The 19,664-nt window shown below is 42.5% G+C and overlaps 1 protein-coding gene across 1 annotated transcript in view; it reads right to left on the bottom strand.

Moving 5' to 3' along the window:
- Positions 1-277: 277 nt before the first annotated feature.
- LOC142312159 (uncharacterized) overlaps positions 278-19,664 on the bottom strand; it is a 206,090-nt gene continuing 186,703 nt past the window's right edge. The window contains 1 exon segment of the mRNA XM_075351061.1: positions 278-3,042. Within this exon segment, the coding sequence (XP_075207176.1) occupies positions 2,189-3,042 (854 nt within the window). The 3' untranslated portion in view covers positions 278-2,188.

Here is a 19,664-nt window from a genome sequence, read left to right as displayed (position 1 = left end):
AAACAAGTGGGACAACAAGTACCACAATCGACCTTCAGGCTTCCACCACTTCTGTGGTACATACCGGCCATTAGCATTGTAGCCAGTCACCATCTCACAATAATTATATATATATATATATATATATTTTATATATATATATATATTTTATATATATATATATATATATATGTATATATATATATATATATGTATATATATATATATATATATATATATATATATATATATATATATATACATATATATATATATATAGATAAATAATACCTTCACATATATTATTAAGTCCTTTCTACACGGATGTCACGTGACCGTATCAACTGACCCCCGATGTAGCAGTGGCGTTGTGTGGGGTTTTTTGGGTGTTGTTTTGTTAGGGCTTTTTTTTTTTAAACATTTTGTTTAACTTTGTTTATTTTTTTCACTTAAGGTGGTGTCACACACAGCGACGACGACAACGACGTCGCTGCTACATCACCATTTTCTGTGACGTAGCAGCGACGTCCCGTCGCTGTCGCTATGTGTGACATCCAGCAACGAGATAGCCCCTGCTGTGAGGTCGCCGCTCGTTGCTGAATGTCCAGCTTCATTTTTTGGTTGTCGCTCTCCCGCTGTGACGCACACATCGCTGTGTGTGACAGCGAGAGAGCGACAAAATGAAGCGAGCAGGGAGCAGGAGCCAGCATCTGGCAGCTGCGGTAAGGTGTAACCAGGGTAAACATCGGGTAACCAAGGGAAGACCTTTCTCTGGTTACCCCATATTTACCTTCGTTATCAGCGTCCGCTGCTCTCACTGCCAGTGCCGGCTCCCTGCTCTCTGCACATGTAGCTGCAGTACACATTGGGTAATTAACCCGATATGTACTGTAGCTAGGAGTGCAGGGAGCCAGCGCTAAGCAGTGTGCGCGGCTCCCTGCTCTCTGCACATGTAGCTGCAGTACACATCGGGTAATTAACCCGATGTGTACTGTAGCTTGGAGTGCAGGGAGCCAGCGCTAAGCAGTGTGTGCGGCTCCCTGCTCTCTGCACATGTAGCACAGCGACGTGTGTCGTTATGATCGCTGCTTAGCTGTTAAACACAGCAGATGCAGCAGCAACAAGGTCGCTGTTGCGTCATAGAAAATGGTGACGTAACAGCAACGTCGTTGTCGCTGTCGCTATGTGTGAACCCAGCTTAAGTCCCACTGTTGGACATGAATATTTTTTTGTTTGATCACTGATCTCATGCACTGCTTTACTGCTGTTGCTGGACTAAAGGGTTAATCCGCCTCGATTGGTTCCAGAAAGTTGCCCACGGGGGTCCGCTGTGATGTACAGCAGTCACCTGCAGGAATTTCAACCGTGTGGCGGTGCTATTCGCTTAGTTGTTCAGGGTATTTATTCCTTAGTGCCGCTTTTTAACAGGTCTGCGGAATAAGTACGCTGAATGACTACCATTAGAAGGCATATCAGTGGTTGTTAGGTAAGAGGTTAACCCATGATATATTATTTTTATGCTATAAAATGTAAATTTTGGGGGTCAAGTTTTTGAGACAATTGAGTATTTAAAATCAAAGTCCCCTTAGACCCAATAATATGTGTATTGGGGCATACAGAAGTGAGTCAGTTCCCAATGATGGTGAAAAACCTTCTATATGGGATCTGTTTTAAAAAATGGATCACATCAGACTTTCCTACAAAAAGGTAATTGAACGTAAATGTAAATAGTATCTTACAACATAAATGGATTTATTACTGTAATCTACATAAAGACATTTCTTCTGACACATAGATTGTTGATATAAATAATAATAATAATAATAATAATTTTATTCATTTATATAGCGCTATTAATTCCATAGCACTTTACATACATTGGCAACACTGTCCCCATTGGGGCTCACAATCTAGAGTCCCTATCTGTATGTCTTTGGAATGTGGGAGGAAACCGGAGTACCCGGAGGAAACCCACGCAAACACGGGGAGAACATACAAACTCCTTGCAGATGGTGTCCTTGGTGGGATTTGAACCCAGGACCCCAGCGCTGCAAGACTGCAGTGCTATAAAGAAAATGTACTAAATGGCAGATTACTAATATTGGGCGTTTAACCCTAGAACACATACCTGGGGCCTCGCAGGCCTGCTAGGTTACTTGTTTTCTATTGTAGATTTCTATGGTTGCGCGTTCTAGGGTTAAAAAGGCTTCTATCCTATGTGACTTCTCTGGTGTCTAGCAAGACCTGATTTTGCTACAAAACATTTCCCACATTCTGAACATGAAAAAAGTTTCCCCCCTGTGTGACTTCTCTGGTGTTCAACAACATGCAATTTCTTTGCAAAACTTTTCCCACATTCTGAACATGAAAACGGTTTCTCCCCTGTGTGACATCTCTGGTGTTCAACAAGATGTGATATGTCTCCAAAACTTTTCCCACATTCAGAACATGAAAAAGGTTTCTTCTCTTCGTGAGTTCGCTGGTGTTCAAGAAGATGTGATTTCTGTGGAAAACATTTCCCACATTCTGAACATGAAAAAGGTTTTTCCCCTGTGTGAGTTCTCATGTGTGGAACAAGAGCTGATTTATCTGCAAAACATTTCCCACATTCTGAACATGAAAAAGGTTTCTCCCCTGTGTGACTTCTCCGATGTATAATAAGAGTTGATTTCTTTGCAAAAGATTTCCCACATTCCGAACATGAATAAGGTTTTTCCCCTGTGTGACTTCTCTGGTGTTCAACAAGATGTGATTTCCCTGCAAAACATTTCCCACACTCTGAACATAAAAAAGGTTTTCCCCCAATGTGAGTTCTCTGGTGTTCAACAACCTGTGATTTCTCTGCAAAACATTTTCCACATTCTGAACAAGAAAAAGGTTTCTCCCCTGTGTGAGTTCTCTGGTGTCTAACAAGATGTGATTTTCTTGCAAAACATTTCCCACATTCTGAACATGAAAAAGGTTTCTCCCCTGTGTGAGTTCTCTGGTGTTTAAGAAGAGCTGATTTCTTTGCAAAACTTTTTCCACATTCTGAACATGAATGTGGCTTCTCCACTGTGTGAACTCTCTCATATTCTGCACTTGAAAATGTCTTCTTTACTTGAAAAGCAGCTTGATTTTTAAAGCCATTCTCGTGACTTTTATTTTTCTTACTAGTCTCTGAGGAATCAGAAGATAGGACCTGCTTAAAAGGATTAGATGAAAGATCTTTGCTGTCAAGGGATGATGGGATATCTGGAGTAATGGCATTCACTTCAGTTATGTCTTGGGTGATATCAAGGTAATCTGATTTAAAAATTGTAGATATCAGTTTTCGCTCAGATCTCTTGGTGCAGTCACCTGCTAAGAATAAACATTATTATTTTTGCATAAAATATTTTAAATTATTTGTATAAAACATTTCTAAAATATCCATAGAAATTGCAAGTTTTGTAGAAAAAATATGTTATTTACTGAGACTAAACCAGTTGACAATGTAACAATAGATCTTAGAGCAGGAATGTGTAGAGCATGATGTTGGCCCTGTTTGTTCGTTCTGCCTCTCAAACACTGGAATAATAACCAACAAAAAAAATGTATGTAGGTCAGAAGGATACCAATTAAAGACTTAACTGATTCGTAAAGACATGTCGGAAAACACAAAACGAAAAAAAAATAAAAATTCCCAATATTCAGAATTTTGTTTCTTTACTAAAAAAGGAAAAAAAAAATCAATGTTTTGTATCACAGTAATCAGATTGATGTGACAATTATGTTTCTAACAACTTTTACATAAAAAGAACTCTAAATGCAAACCTCAAAAAACAATGGCAGAATTGCATTTTTCACCATTTCGTCCCACCGTTTTTTACAGTACATTATATGATTAAAAAAATGTGTCATTCAAAAGTACAACTTGTCCCACAAATAAACAAGTTCTAAGACGTTGATGTTAGAAAAACAAAAGTTATGCCTCTTGGAAAAACACAAGGAAAAAACAAAAGTACAAAAATGAGAAACACTGGTCGTCAAAGGTTAACTTAATTTACTGTTGTAATAATGGGATATTTTTATTTTCTGGCCTCTCAGACTCCACAATGGCGGCTCCAGCACAAGTTCTTATATAATGGACATTTGTAGAATTCTGAGAGAAAATATCTTTCAGTCTCTTGAAGGTAAAATAACCGACTTTTATGTAATAATTTCTGTTCTTTCTTTTAATAACTACATTTTGAGAGGTATTTAGAAAAGCTCCTGTGGGTGGGCTGCCCGGCCCCCATGTACTCACTGTGGATAATACTAATCTCCCGCATTTCTTACAATTACCCAGTGCTGAACGTTGGACAAAAAAGGGAATTATTACTGTCACAGATATTAAAGATGGACTCGTCATACAAGGAGGATTAGAGAACTCAGATTTCTTCGTTATTTGCAGTAAGATGTTCTATTCAGTTTTCACCCCTTTTCATTTTGGGGGTTAGATGTCCCATTCATGGATTATTTATTGTGAAATCTATGAAGGCAGAATTATTTCTCTATAAAAACATTCAGTTAATCAATTTGCAGAGGAGATTAAATTCTGGGAATCAGATCTTGGATTTATCTTAACCTGTTCCTGACTGGGCTATTTTTCACCTTTTTGTTTTTCTTCTTCCTCACTTTCTTCCAAGAGCAATAACTTTTTTTACTTTTCCATCCACATTAGAGCTGGTCGAACTCGCAGAAAACTGGGACCGGAAGGTCCCTGCTGAATTTTTTAAAAAAACCGAATCCGATCCGGTATCTGGCCTCCATATAAGTCTATGGGAACCAGAATCCAGGGATTACATATGTAGGTAGAAGGGATAAGGGGGTAGGAGCATGTGCGGTGTACATACTGAGCCTCCATCATCGCGACAAGTTACTTCCAGGTCACACTTTCTCTTCCGGAGCCGACAATTAACCCTCATTGAATATTCACTGCTTTCCCTACCCACCAGCGTGTGTAATTGGTTGCAGTTAGAAGTGCCCCCACCTTGAGTGGCAGCATGTCAGCTGACTGCAACCAATCACAGGTGCCAGGACGGCCGGTGGGCGGAGAAAGCAGTGTAGATGTCTGCGGCTCAGTAACGTGGTATAAAAATAAATTAATCAATAAAACAAATCGGCGCAAGGCCTACCCTGTATTCTGATACCAGCACAGATAAATCCCATGGCTGCAGACCCCAGCTGTCGGGCTTTATCATGGCTGTGTATCAAAATAAAGCCGGAGTCACACACTTGCGCAAGTCTCGCATCGCATCACCCGACACAGCCACACACTCTCCTAACAGGAGCATGCATCTGCATGTATTTCTATGCAACTGCACGCTCGTGTCCATGCGGCTGCCAGGTGATGCAATGTGAGACTCGTGCGAGTCATACGGTTCTTGTGAGCACACTGTAAGGCCGGAGTCACACTTGCGCCAGTCTCGCATTGCATCACTTGGCACGACCTGACGCTCTCCAGACACGAGCAAGCAGCTGCATACAACTACATGCAGGCGACCTGATCCTGGCAGGAGAGTGTGTGCGGCCGTGCTGGGTGATGCGATGCGAGACTCGTGCAAGCCCCTTGCAAGTATGACTCTGGCTTAAGATGAACAGCATGCAACTTTTTTTTAAATTATTATTTTTTAAATAAATGATTAAAAAACCCGACGTACGACCCCCCCAATTTTCATCCCCAGCCAACATAAAGCCAGCTGGGGGCTCCAGCCACCTGGAATTTCTGCATCCATTAGATGTGACAATCCCAGCGGTTTTAACAGCTCTTCCCAATTGCCCTGATGCGGTGGCAATCAGGGTAATGAGGGGTTAATAACAGCTCATAGCTGCTGCTAAAACCTAGATTAATGATGGCACAGGCATCTATGAGACACCTGCATCATTAATCTGTAAGTGACAGTAAATAAAACACAGCCACAGAAGAAATCCTTTATTTGGAATAAAATACAAAAAAAACCCCTCTTTCACCACTTTATTAACTGCAATGCACCTGCAGGTCCGACATAATATACACGAGGTCACACGGCAAGTCAGAGCATGACCACCCACTGTGAGTGCAGAGAATGAATGAGCTGCGCAATGAGCGGTGATCTGACTCAGGTCATTTGCAATCACAGCTGGAGGTTCCCAACGTCCTTCACCTATAACAGCAGATAACCTGACCTCAGGTGGAGGTCAGGTTGAGTTCACAGACCTGCATCTCCTAGCATAAAAAATGCAGACTTTTTTTTACCAAGAGATGCAGATTTGGTGCTGAAAATTTTACACCATATTCCTGCACCCAATCTACACCTCTTGGCCCAAAAAAACCCTGCTTTTTTTTACACAGTTTTTTGCTGTGGTTTTCTGTCAGGAGGTGTACATTTCATGCTGAAATCGTCTGCACCAGATTTCAGCACCAAATTCCTGGATTGAGTGCCGGAACATAGTGTAAAAATTTCAACACCAAATTTGCATCCCTTGACCGAAAAATTCAAAACAAACTGGGGGTTTTTTTCTGCCAAGAAGTGCAAATTTGGTGCTGAAATCTGGTGCAGATGACTTCAGCACCAACTGTGCACCTCCTGGCAGAATACCGTGGCAAAAATCGCGACAAACACCCGTGGCAAAAAGAATAAGGGAAAAAAAATGCGTAAAAAACCACGGATTTTTGCCAGGAGGTGTAGATTGGGTGCAGGAATATGGTGTAAAATTTTCAGCACCAAATCTACATCTCTTGGCAACCCCCCCCCCCACCTATGAGATGCAGGTCTCACCTGAGGTGAGGTCACTGACTTTACTGAAGTCACCTGAGGTTAGGTTACCTGCTGTTATGGGTAGAGGAATGGGAGTGGGAATCTCCAGGGGTGAACGCAAATAACCTGAGTGACGTCATCGCGGCTCATTCATTCTCTGGAGCTCACGGCAGGCAGTCTTGTTATATGGCGCTCGCTGTGAGAGTCAGATGTAGCAGAGCTGAATTGCCGTGGGACCTCGTATGGATTACATCGGACCTGGAGTGGTGTTTTGGGAGGTTAATAAAGGGGTGAAAGAGGTTATTTTTTCTTTTATTCCAAATAAAGGATTTTTTCAGTGTTTGTATTTATTTACTGTAACTGACAGATTAGTGATGTGGGGTGTCTCAGACACCTATGGCATCACAAATCTGGGGGTAGTAGCAGCTGTGTGTTGTTATTAACCCCTTATTACCCCGATTGCCATCGCATCAGGGCATTTGGAAAGAGCCGGTAAAGCACCAGGCTTGTCGCATCTAATCGATGCGACAATTCCGGGCGGCTGAAGGCTGATATTCTCAGGCTGGTGAGACCCAGCCTAAAACTACCAGCCCCCAGCTTGCTTTATCATGGCTGGGCATGAAAATTGGGGGGGACCGCACATTTCTTTTTTTTTTTTTAAATTATTTATTTAAATTAAAAAAAAAACGCATGCGGTTCATCTTCTTTTGATACACAGCCAAGATAAGGGGGGCTGTATCCATGGGCTTTATCTGTGAGGGGTATCAGAATACCGAGGGGTACCCTGCACCAATTGCATTATTTATTTATTTTTATACCTCAGTACTGACCCGCATACAGCGTCTGTCAGTGATTGCAGGCAAACAGTGTTGCATCTGATTGCAACCAATCAAAGACTACAGGACGGCCGTTCGCCAGGGAAAGCAATGTGTATGCGATCATGGCACAGGATATGTGACCCAGAAACAGTGTGCCACCATAACAACGAGCCTTGGTAAGTATGAAGCGCTCGCTTCATTCTTATTTTCTTTAAAAAAAAAATAAAGGAAAAATAAAGTTCTCGAGTGCCGAATCCGGAACAAACACCCGGAATCCCAGGTCCAGGTCCAGCACCCGGGCATCTTTGAAATCGAGAGGATACGGACTTTTACAGTCCAGGTCCGCTCAGCCCTAATCCATATAGCCCCCTGAGGGCTTTTTTTTGCAGGACGAGTTGTTCCTTTGAATGACACCATTCATTTTACCATGTGATGCACTGGAAAGCGAGAAAAAAAAATACAAGTGTGTTGCAATTGAAAAAAAAAAAAGTACAATTCCACTATATATATATATATATATATATATATATATATAGATATATACACAACATTTCACTATACTGTTCATTAAAATTGACCCGGCAATATGATTCTCCAGGTAAGTTAACCCCTTCACGACCAATAACGTACTGGTGCGTCATTGGTCATGTCGCGGTAATCACCGCCGTCTGCTGCGCTGAGCCGGAGTTGATCCCTGCACATGTCTGCTGATTTGAACAGCAGACTTGTGGGGCTAACATGCCCGGGTGGATTTGCAATCCACCCTTTCCTGCTTGCCACTTAGATCGCAGTGTCAAAATATAAGTGTGATTTAAATTGCCGAGGCAGGGATCGTTCTGTTCCCCGCCACCATCGGCGGCCCCATGATGTGATTACAGGGGGCTGATCGTTGCCATGGCAGCGAGAGTCATATGATAACCCCTGTTGCTATGATGACGTAGTTCCTGTAAGAGTTTACAGAGCGGCGGCTCTTAAAGGAACAGTGCATTTTTGCTGATCAGGGCTGTGCTGCTTTGATCAACAGAAATGCACAGGCGATCAGCCAGCTGATCCATAATGTCTCGTAGTGGGACTAGTAAAATAATTAAAAGATGTAAAAGAAAAAAAAGTTTTATAAAATATGACAATAAAAATAACCTAAGGCTATGTGCCCACGCTAGAATGTCCCTGCGGATTTTTTTGCCTGAAAATCCGCGACTTTCGCGGCAAATCCGCACCCGCGGATTTGCCGCGGATTTACCGCGGATTTGCCGCGGATTTTGATGCGGATTTCATTTTTCTTTTTTTCCCCATTCAAAACCAAAAATCCGCACAAAATCTGCACCAAACAATTGACATGCTGCAGATTTTTCCGGATCAAAATCCGCGGCAAATCCGCAGCGGAAAAATCCGCAGCATGGGCACAGCATTTCCAAAATGCCATTGAAATGGCTTGGAAGTGCTGCTGCTGCAGATTTTCGGCAAATCCGCGGTAAATCCGCGGCAAAATCCGCGGTAAATCCTGTAGCGTGGGCACATAGCCTAAAAGTAAGTTCATATCACTTGCCCATTGAAAATAAAACAGTTCTAAAAATAAAAAATATACACATATTTGGTATTGCCGCGTTCTTGTATTATCAGGGACCAGAAGTGAATGGGCATGAGTGGCTGGCGTTAATGGGTGGGAGCAGAGATGGTAGGCATGGCCACCCGGATTTAGATAACATTAATCTTTACGTCCATGTAGTCATAGCGTTTTTAATAATAGACATGGGCGTCCGGGATTAAGACCCCCAAAAAAGGGGGCTCAGGGGGGGGCCAAGCTCCCCTTGCATTATCAAAGCAATAAACTTGCTGCTTAGTTAGTGGGTGTGATATCCGTCTTGGTGGGCATGGCCTGACATGAAGCCCGTAACAAACTTTCATTATACAGGGGTGGGCTGGCCGTCATGCTCACTATCTCCCCTAACTCCGACCAGTCACTTCCTGTCCCTGATACTACAAGTATGCCAGTTCAATTATGTAGATACCAAACATGAATAGTTTTTTATTAGTGAAATAAAATTCAGAAATTTGTAAGAAAAAAATAAATTAGCTTTTTCGCCATTTTTTGAAGATTCATAACGTTTTTAATTTTTGGGATCTGGGGCTGTGTGAGGACTTATTGTATGCGCCCTAAACTGAAGTTTTCACTCATACTGTTTTGGGGTAGATATAACGTTATGATCCCCTCTTATTGCATTTTACAGTAATCTTGCTGCGGCGAAAGAATGTATAACTTGGTGTTTAGATTTTCTTCTTTTTATGTCATTTACCAATTGAATTAATTTACACTATCAAAAGGGTAACAATGTTTTAATTTTCAGGCTCCATATCTCACCATCCACTGCTGCTTTGAGCGTGAGACTATACCATCATTTTATAGACAATCATCTTGGCTATCTCATACATAAATTTGACTTGCAACTATTTAACTTATGATTAGTTATGCAAATTTTTGTCATGCCACTCCATAGTTACTGTTTGGGTTCTGGTGTTTGAAAATGTTTTTACTTTTTTACTTCCTGTATACAACAAATTACAACCTCTTCTGACATTCACTAATAGCTCAGTGTGTTATTAGATTGATTCCCAAGCGAAAGTCACTGGCTCAAGTCGAGGAGCAGCCATGAAGATTTCCCAAGAAAAGAAGAACAGCATCATCCAGCTAATTGATGGTGGTTTCTCGGCCAAGAAAATTGCCAAAATGCATCTTGTGGGTGCTCTGACAGTTGGAAGAATAAGAATTGAAGTCCATCCATTCAAAAGCCAAGAGGTGGACGTCTAGGTAAAATATCCAAGTCAATAAGATGGTTCATCACAAGGTCTATCAGTTCTGGTGCAACAAACACGGCAGTGGACTTGGCTCATATGCTTCATAATAGTGAGATCACAGATGTCCTTGCAAGCACTGTGCGACGCTCATTATAGAAATCTGGAATAGTAGCCCGAAAAAAGGGAAGAAGCCGCAACTTCAATATCATCATAAGAATCGAGTTGCAAAAAAGTAGAAAATGTGGACAGTAGAAGATTGGAGACGGGTGATTTAAAGCGATGATATGAAAGTCAATAGACTAGGCTCTGATGGGTGCAAGTAGGTCTTGAAGAAACAAGAAAAAAAAAAAAAAAAAAGAGGATAAAAGACTGAGAAACTGAATTAACTGTTAAATTCAGTGGAGGAAGACTGATGATATGGGGTTGTTTCACAGCCAAAGGCATTGGATACTTGATTAGAATCGATGGTGGTCTCAATGCTGAGCTATATGTGGCTATCCTACAAGATGAGTTACTTAATATACTGAAGCACTATGGCTACGAAAAGCGCAACATATTGTTCCAGCAGAACAAAGAACCGAAGCATATGTCGAGATTGGCAAAGAAATGTTTCATTGACAATGAAGTAGATGGATTGGCCCTCACAGTCCCTAGACCTCAGTTCAATCAAAACCTTGTGAGTAAAGTTGAAGAAAAAGCTTTATACATACACAAGTAAAGCCAGCTTTACACCTTACAATTAGGTATGCGATCTCGTATGCGATGTGACACGCCCAGGTTGCATATGCGATTGAATGAGATTGCACGTAGGTCGTTCATTTGCTGTCACACGTGCGTTAGTAGTCTATGTTAAATTGATCAATTTTGTGTGCGATCATTTAGATCATGTGCTCTGTGACGTATGCATTGGGCAACCTTTTTTTTTTTTTATTTATTGACTTGACAAGCGTGTGTAATGTGTAGGGATGCGTTTTTACTATGTCATCTGCCATTCAGCTCTGCTACATGGCCGCTGACAGCAGACACAGACAGCCATGTAGCAGCGGTGAATGGCAGATGACAGCAGACACAGACAGAGCCGCACTGTCAGAATGAACTCGGGTGAACCTCACCCGACTTCATTGTCATGCTGCGGCTCTGTCTGTGTCGCGTCCTGATTAGCGGTCACCAGTGAAGACTCATCGGTGACCGCTAATCTCCTGAGTAAGTGAATTGAGCAGCCCTCTCTCATATACTCACCAATCCCCGATCCCCGGCGCTGCACGGCATTCACACTGCTCCGGCGGCTTTTACTGTTTTGAAAAAGCCGGCCGCCCATTAAACAATCTCGTATTCCCTGCTTACCCCGCCCACCGGCGCCTATGATTGGTTACAGTGAGACACGCCCCCCACGCTGAGTGACAGGTGTCACACTGCACCCAATCACAGCAGCCGGTGGGCGTGTCTATACTGTGTAGTGAAATAAATAATTAAATAATTAAAAAAAACGGCGTGCGGTCCCCCCCAATTTTAAAACCAGCCAGATAAAGCCATACGGCTGAAGGCTGGTATTCTCAGGATGGGGAGCTCCACGTTATGGGGAGCCCCCCAGCCTAACAATATCAGCCAACAGCCGCCCAGAATTGCCGCATACATTATATGCGACAGTTCTGGGACTGTACCCGGCTCTTCCCGATTTGCCCTGGTGCGTTGGCAAATCGGGGTAATAAGGAGTTATTGGCAGCCCATAGCTGCCAATAAGTCCTAGATTAATCATGTCAGGCGTCTATGAGACACCTTCCATGATTAATCTGTAAATTACAGTAAATAAACACACACACCCGAAAAAATCCTTTATTGGAAATAAAAAACACACACACATTCCCTGGTTCACCACTTTAATCAGCCCCAAAAAGCCCTCCATGTCCGGCGTAATCCAGGATGGTCCAGCGTCGCATCCAGCGCTGCTGCATGGAGGTGACCGGAGCTGCAGCAGACACAGCCGCTCCGGTCACCTCCACGCAGGTAATGAAGACAGCCGCGCGATCAGCTGCTGTCACTGAGGTTACCCGCTGTCACTGGATCCAGCGGTGGCCGCGGGTAACCTCAGTGACAGCTCAGCTGATCGCGCTACTCACCTCAGTTGCTGCTTGGAGGTGACCGGAGCGGCGGTGAGTAGCGCGATCAGCTGAGCTGTCACTGAGGTTACCCGCGGCCACCGCTGGATCCAGTGACAGCGGGTAACCTCACTGACAGCAGCTGATCGCACGGCTGTGTTCATTACCTGCGTGGAGGTGACCGGAGCGGCTGTGTCTGCTGCAGCTCCGGTCACCTCCATGCAGCAGCGCTGGATGCGACGCTGGACCATCCTGGATTACGCCGGACATGGAGGGCTTTTTGGGGCTGATTAAAGTGGTGAACCAGGGAATGTGTGTGTGTTTTTTATTTCCAATAAAGGATTTTTTCGGGTGTGTGTGTTTATTTACTGTAATTTACAGATTAATCATGGAGGGTGTCTCATAGACGCCTGACATGATTAATCTAGGACTTATTGGCAGCTATGGGCTGCCAATAACTCCTTATTACCCCGATTTGCCAACGCACCAGGGCAAATCGGGAAGAGCCGGGTACAGTTCCAGAACTGTCGCATATAATGTATGCGGCAATTCTGGGCGGCTGTTGGCTGATATTGTTAGGCTGGGGGGCTCCCCATAACGTGGAGCTCCCCATCCTGAGAATACCAGCCTTCAGCCGTATGGCTTTATCTGGCTGGTTTTAAAATTGGGGGGGACCGCACGCCGTTTTTTTTAATTATTTAATTATTTATTTCACTACACAGTATAGACACGCCCACCGGCTGCTGTGATTGGGTGCAGTGTGACACCTGTCACTCAGCGTGGGGGGCGTGTCTCACTGTAACCAATCATAGGCGCCAGTGGGCAGAGTAAGCAGGGAATACGAGATTGTTTAATGGGCGGCCGGCTTTTTCAAAACAGTAAAAGCCGCCGGAGCAGTGTGAATGCCGTGCAGCGCCGCGCCGGTGAGTATATGAGAGAGGGGGTAAGAGGGATAGACTGACATGGACAGAGAGAGGGACAGAGATAGTGACGGACTGACAGAGATTAGTGCATGACAGACATTGTGAGGCGCTTCAGAACGCAGCTTTTCAGCTGCGCTCTGAAGCAGACCTTTTTTAAGCTGCGGTGCAGAGCGCACACCTGCGCACATAGCATCAGACACCAAAATCGTATGATGGATGTCACACGTTACAATTCACTAGTTTCGTACTACTAAACGTCCAATGTATGAGGAATAAACGACGTGTATGCGATCACCGTATTTTCGTTCAATATCGATCGCATGTAGGTTTCACACGCAAATACATCACGAATGATGCTGGATGTGCGTCACTTACAACTTGACCCCGACGACGGATTGAAAGATCTATTGAAGTGTGTAAAGCAGGCTTAAGTCAACCAGTATGCACCAATATGCATGTAGAAGAGACCTGGGATCAGACTTTGTTTGAGACATACTTGAATCTGATTGAGAGCATGCCCCAGAGGGATTCAGGCAGTGCTGAAAGCGAAACGTGGATTTACAAAATACTAACAACATAATAAAATGTAGATTTTAAAAAGCAAAACAGTAACAATGCAGTGACATGACAAGAATCTGCATAACTAATCATATGCTAAATAGTGGCAAGTCAAATTAATGAATGAGATAGCGAAGATGATTGTCTATAAAATGAAGGAAGTCTCATACTCAAAGCTGTAGTGGATGGTGAGATATGGAGCCTGAAAGTCAAAAGTTCAAAACATTGTTACCCTTTTAGCTCATTACTGAACAGTGAAAACCACGATCTCCTATAAAAGCCAGCTCCAGGGCGGCTTTCACTGGAGTATCGTAATGACAGGCACAGGGGTGTTCAAACACAAATAAATATATGTTCAGCTTACCACTTTAGAGCAGGTATCTCCAGCCTCTGGTCCTGTGCAAGGAACAAGTGGTTTGGCTTCCACAGCTGAGTAATCAGTACCATCAAGAGGAACAAGGGAGGAGAGAGAATCCAGCACCGATGTAGTAAAATTATTTTCTTTATTCATAATTCATAAAATGAAAAATCTGACCAAGTGCGGAGTATAAATACGCTTAACGCGTTTCGGAGAAGAACAGACTCCTTATTTATAAGCAATATAATCAGAATGAGTAGCCACGGTGATATATATACCTATACGCCCCTCATCCGAGCCGGATCTAAATACATAATCCACAAAATAGTGCTTACTTTATATACAACAAAAACAATACATTACATTAATAAAAATACAAACATGCAGGAATATAAAAACAATGTTAGATAAACCACATTTTCATTGTAATATATACGTAATAGATCATAATAATAATTTTATTAATTTATATAGCTCTATTCATTCCACAGCGCTTTACATACATTGGCAACACTGTCCCCATTGGGGCTCACAATCTAGAGTCCCTATCTGTATGTCTTTGGAGTGTGGGAGGAAACCAGAGAACCCGGAGGAAACCCACAGAAACACGGGGAGAACATACAAACTCCTTACAGATAGTGTCCTTGGTGGGATTTGAACCCAGGACCCCAGCGCTGCAAGGCTGCAGTGCTAACCACTGAGCCACCACAAGACTGCAGTGCTAACCACTGAGCCACCGTGCCGCCCATAGCATTGATTTAATTCCACTAAATAACATGCATACGGCTTAGAGGTACAAAGTGCTTGCTTTAAGGCAGATTTCTACCAGTCTCCCTCTCCAGAAGGTCCATTAACCCTCTCCATACCTTGGTAATTATAAAAAAAAAAAAAAAAAAAAAAAAAAAAAAAAGCACAAATCCCCCATTAAATAAAATCTTAAAATTATGTTATCTTAGAACGTGGCTATTTTTCACCAAGTTCCCTCTTGGATATACTACATAAAGTGCAATCCAATTCATACACATGGCAGATCAATGCTATGATTTATTACGTATATATTACAATGAAAATGTGGTTTATCCAACATTGTTTTTATATTCCTGCATGTTTGTATTTTTATTACTCTTGTAATGTATTGTTTTTTGCTGTATATAAAGTAAGCACTATTTTGTGGATTATGTATATAGATCCGGCTCAGATGAGGGGCGTATAGGTATAAATATCATCGTGGCTACTCATTCTGATTATATTGCTTATGAATAAGGAGTCTGTTCTTCTCCGAAACGCGTTAAGCGTATTTATACTCTGCACTTGGTCAGATTTTTCATTTTATGAATTTTGAATAAAGAAAATATTTTTACTACATCGTTGCTGGATTCTCTCTCCTCCCTTGTTCCTCTTGATGGTACAGGGGTGTTCAGCAGACTCCTGGCTGTCATGGCAATATATTGACACCCCGCGATCACGCGACAAGTGCACCGAAGGGAGTGTAGAATGACGCCCCCTGCGGGAGCATGTTACATGTCTCTGTCAGATATTGACAGTGGCATTTACAAGGTTAACCATTTCAGATGGAGTGCCACTCCACCCACGGATGTTGAAGACAGATGATGGCTGAATAACACAGCCATCATCCAACAAGAAACATTCTGGCATCAATGTGCGAACCCGAAGAAACGTTAGGGAGGCAGTATATGAAGTATCAGTACTTCATATGTTGGTAAGGGGTTAAACAATGGGAAATAGTTGTGAATTCTGCCAGTTTTCTTCTTTACTTCAAATGAGAGAATATTTCAATTTATGGTTATTCCCAGGTTGCACCATCCCTGGGTTTTATGCATTTAAGATCGGAAATATTAAAAATTCTAAATGTCTCAAGTGCAGATCTATTGGGACAGTAAATTAGGGATTTGTGGGAACCGGTTATCACATTTGTTGCCGAGAGGCTGAATATTGTTTTGTCATTTCGGGATCTAATTACTTCTCGGTTATTATCTGCAAGGGGAATTATTTTTAAGGACTGGATAACTTCTAATAATAATATTTTCTAACAACAGGTTAGGGCAAGTTACACATCCAAATATAATAATTGCTGGGATAAGTGTAAGGAAAGAATTTTGAAAATATGGTAAGAATTATTGATTGAAGGGTTTTCTCTTCTTTTCTCTTTCCTCTAAATGGGTGGGTGTCAGGGTGTGTTTAGAAAAAAAGGAAGTAAAATTTTAATTGAATAATATTCCTTGTGTTAACGTGTCAACTGTCTATACCGGGTTTTCCCTGTCTTATTTTTTTTTCCCTAAAAAATACACTAGGGCTTATTTTCGGGGAAACACGGTTGGGGGAAAGTTTACACCACCAAACTGCAGATCTCCTTCCGAGGAGAATCTTAACAGACCTCGGGTGTCTGCGTCACTCCCAGGTCCTCTCGCTCCCAACAGGTATGCTCCACACGGTCCTCCCATGCTTCTAGCTGACACTCACATACATCAGATTTCACACTCACCACATCTGGCGATACCGATTGCTTTCAGCCAGCAGAGGAACCTGGGACGCAGTGCAGTGGAGCTCAAGGACCTGCGGTGGAATGCATAGAGGACCTGTGGTGGACGCGGCGGGCCTGACCAGCGGGGCCGAGAGTGCTCTCCGCAGCTGACCGCAGATGCTCATGCCCACGATCCGGGCTCAGGCAGTTGTGGTCTCTCGCCGTTCTCCCTGCGGAGAACACTTTCGTCTCCACACCAAACAATTGACATGCTGTGGCTCAGGAAGCCGCACCGCAGGTCAACTTTCAAAGCTGGAAAAACAAGCACATTGGGCATGGGATTTCTAGAAATAACATCAACTGTGCTTGTACTGTACAATGCAGCATATTGGATGCAGCAAAACAGTCTACATCCAAAGCGCTGTGAACCCTGACCGTGGGCACACAGCCTAACACTGCATGCTGTGCTTCTGTTGTGTGAAGGAGAATACAGGAGGTTCAGGACAGGAGGGGAGCATTTCACAGGAAGACTGGAACCTTGGTGTAGATGTCATTCTTCCCCTATTCATGATACAATCCCCCTCCTTCCTGTGTTCTGCAGGATCCTGGGTCCTATAAGTCTGGCATGGTGTGATCCCTGGCCTGTGTCTGGACCCGATTGTGAGGGAGTTCAGGGATGTGCAGGTCTGTGCCCTGTCCTGCCACTGTGCCCTGCCAGTGTGCCTTCTCTGCCACTTCATCCCGCTACTGCATCCTGCCCTGCAACTGTGCCCTGCCATTCCATTTGCCCTTGGGCCCAGACGTGCCAATATGCCCTGAGAGTGTGCTCTGCCACTGCGCGCTGCCCTGCCACTGCGCCCTACACTGCCACTGTGCCCTGACAGTGCGCCCTGCCACTTCATTCTGCCTTGCTACTATGCCCTGCTTTGCCACTCTGCTCTGCCTCATTTCTCTGCCCCGTCACTTTACCCTGCCACTTTTCCCTGTCAGCTGCTCTGGTCCAGGGACTGTGCATTATCTGTGTACTGAGACCTACTTTTCTATTGTCCTGTTCTTACACTATAGGGCAGCTACAGGGTTTGAATTGTGGCCAAAAACCAATAACAGTGCCCCTAATTGTAACCCCAGGATGTATACTGTGTCTAATTCAGTTGTTCTAAGTAATCTGTGACTGGGAAAATAGTTGTCTGATAACCAATATGGCTGCAACCAAAACTTTGTTAAAGATGTTATCCGGTCTTAATCCCCAAGTCTGCAGTCACTCTTTGTTGCTTTGCGACCCAGTTGCTACAATAGACTATCTGTAGCATATTTCGAACATAGAAAGATACTCTTTAGTTAAAGGAGTTGTCCAGTCTTGAATGAGAAGTCTGCAATCCCTCTATGTGTCATTCTATGTGACTACATACTCATGAATCCTCCCATGACCCGCAATGTGCGTTGCGAGGATTCACAGGTTTCTCAGCCGGGCACGGCGGTCACATGAACACGATTGTGCATGTTCCCAGTGCGTGTGCTGGGAGGATTCATAAGTCTGCAGTCACACGGAGAAGAAAATAACTTCGGCACTCATAAATGAAATAAGATACTGAAAATAATAAAGAGTCTATTGATTTTTCTTTATTGTGGTGAAATAATACCAAAAAGAAAGTCTCATTTTTACCAACATTTCAGCCCCCACTTGAGCCTTTGTCACGGTAGTAGGGATCTATCAACAATAATGACAACATATAATTTCACTTGTACTGGTAATCATGGCGGACACAGGTCTGCCTTATTAGTAGACAGGAGAGAAAAAAGTTTTTTCTTTATAAAGAAAAAAAATTTGGGGGGAAAATTTCCCACGTTCATCAATATGTAGAGATTATTTACAAAATGAGGTGTGAGGAAAAAAAAATATTTCTAATGAACATAGATTAGGTAATCTGTATCAATGTGTGCCCCCATTCTTCTTTCTTTTTTGTGCAGTCACACAGAGTGACACATAGAGTGACTGCAGACTTATCATTTTACATTGGAGTGCCCAATGAGACACCCTGACGCGTTTCGCCGTGGCTTTTTCCAAGGGCATATGTTAGATATATGCCCTTGGAGAAAGCCACAGCGAAACGCGTCAGGGTGTTTCATTGGTAAGGAAGGCTTTGTTAATATGTAGCAATGTGGCAATATTTGTTTATTGGCATTTATTAGTTTAAAATAATTTTTTTCCCTGATATATTCATTATTATTTTTCATTTGCCATCTTACTTTTATTTCACCCCACATTGCTACTATATTATGCCTTTCTCATCCTACCATGAAAGTAGGTTCTACTATATATTTGTTTGTGGCACAGTTAGTACCTGATATATTTATTATTCCCACTACTTGGTGATTGTGAATATTTTTATTATTGTACACTGTCAATTTTCATATAAATCATCTGTGCTAGTCTAAAATATATATTGACAGTTGTACATTTAGTGAGTATCAGGTATATCCATGTGCCACGTACTCATTTCTACATTTTATGGTGCTGTGTATTTTTATGTTTTTTCTTGTAATAAAGATGATTTTTTTATTCAAATTTGATTGGATTTATTTCTGGGTAGTTTTATAGGTATTAGATATTCCATGATAGCTTCGGGGGTCACAAAGCGACACAGAGTGACTGCAGACAGTAATCCTCTGTTAGAATGGATCCTGCAGAGATCAGTTGGCCAAAAAAATGTTCTACAGACACAACTTATTTGTTCATTTTTAAAAAAATTGATTTTTGCAAGATTATTTTTTTTTACATTGGAGTCTATGGAAAATGAAAAATACTATTTATCTTTCACTTGAAACTGATCCGTTACAAGTGAAAGGAAAAATAGAAGGCCAAATAGCAATCAGTTTATGGATCAGTTTTCCATAGACTCTAATGTTAAAAAAACGC

The sequence above is a fragment of the Anomaloglossus baeobatrachus genome, chromosome 5 (assembly GCF_048569485.1).
Source record: "Anomaloglossus baeobatrachus isolate aAnoBae1 chromosome 5, aAnoBae1.hap1, whole genome shotgun sequence".
Taxonomy (NCBI): Eukaryota; Metazoa; Chordata; class Amphibia; order Anura; family Aromobatidae; genus Anomaloglossus; species Anomaloglossus baeobatrachus.
This window is presented reverse-complemented; position numbering and strand designations above follow the sequence as displayed.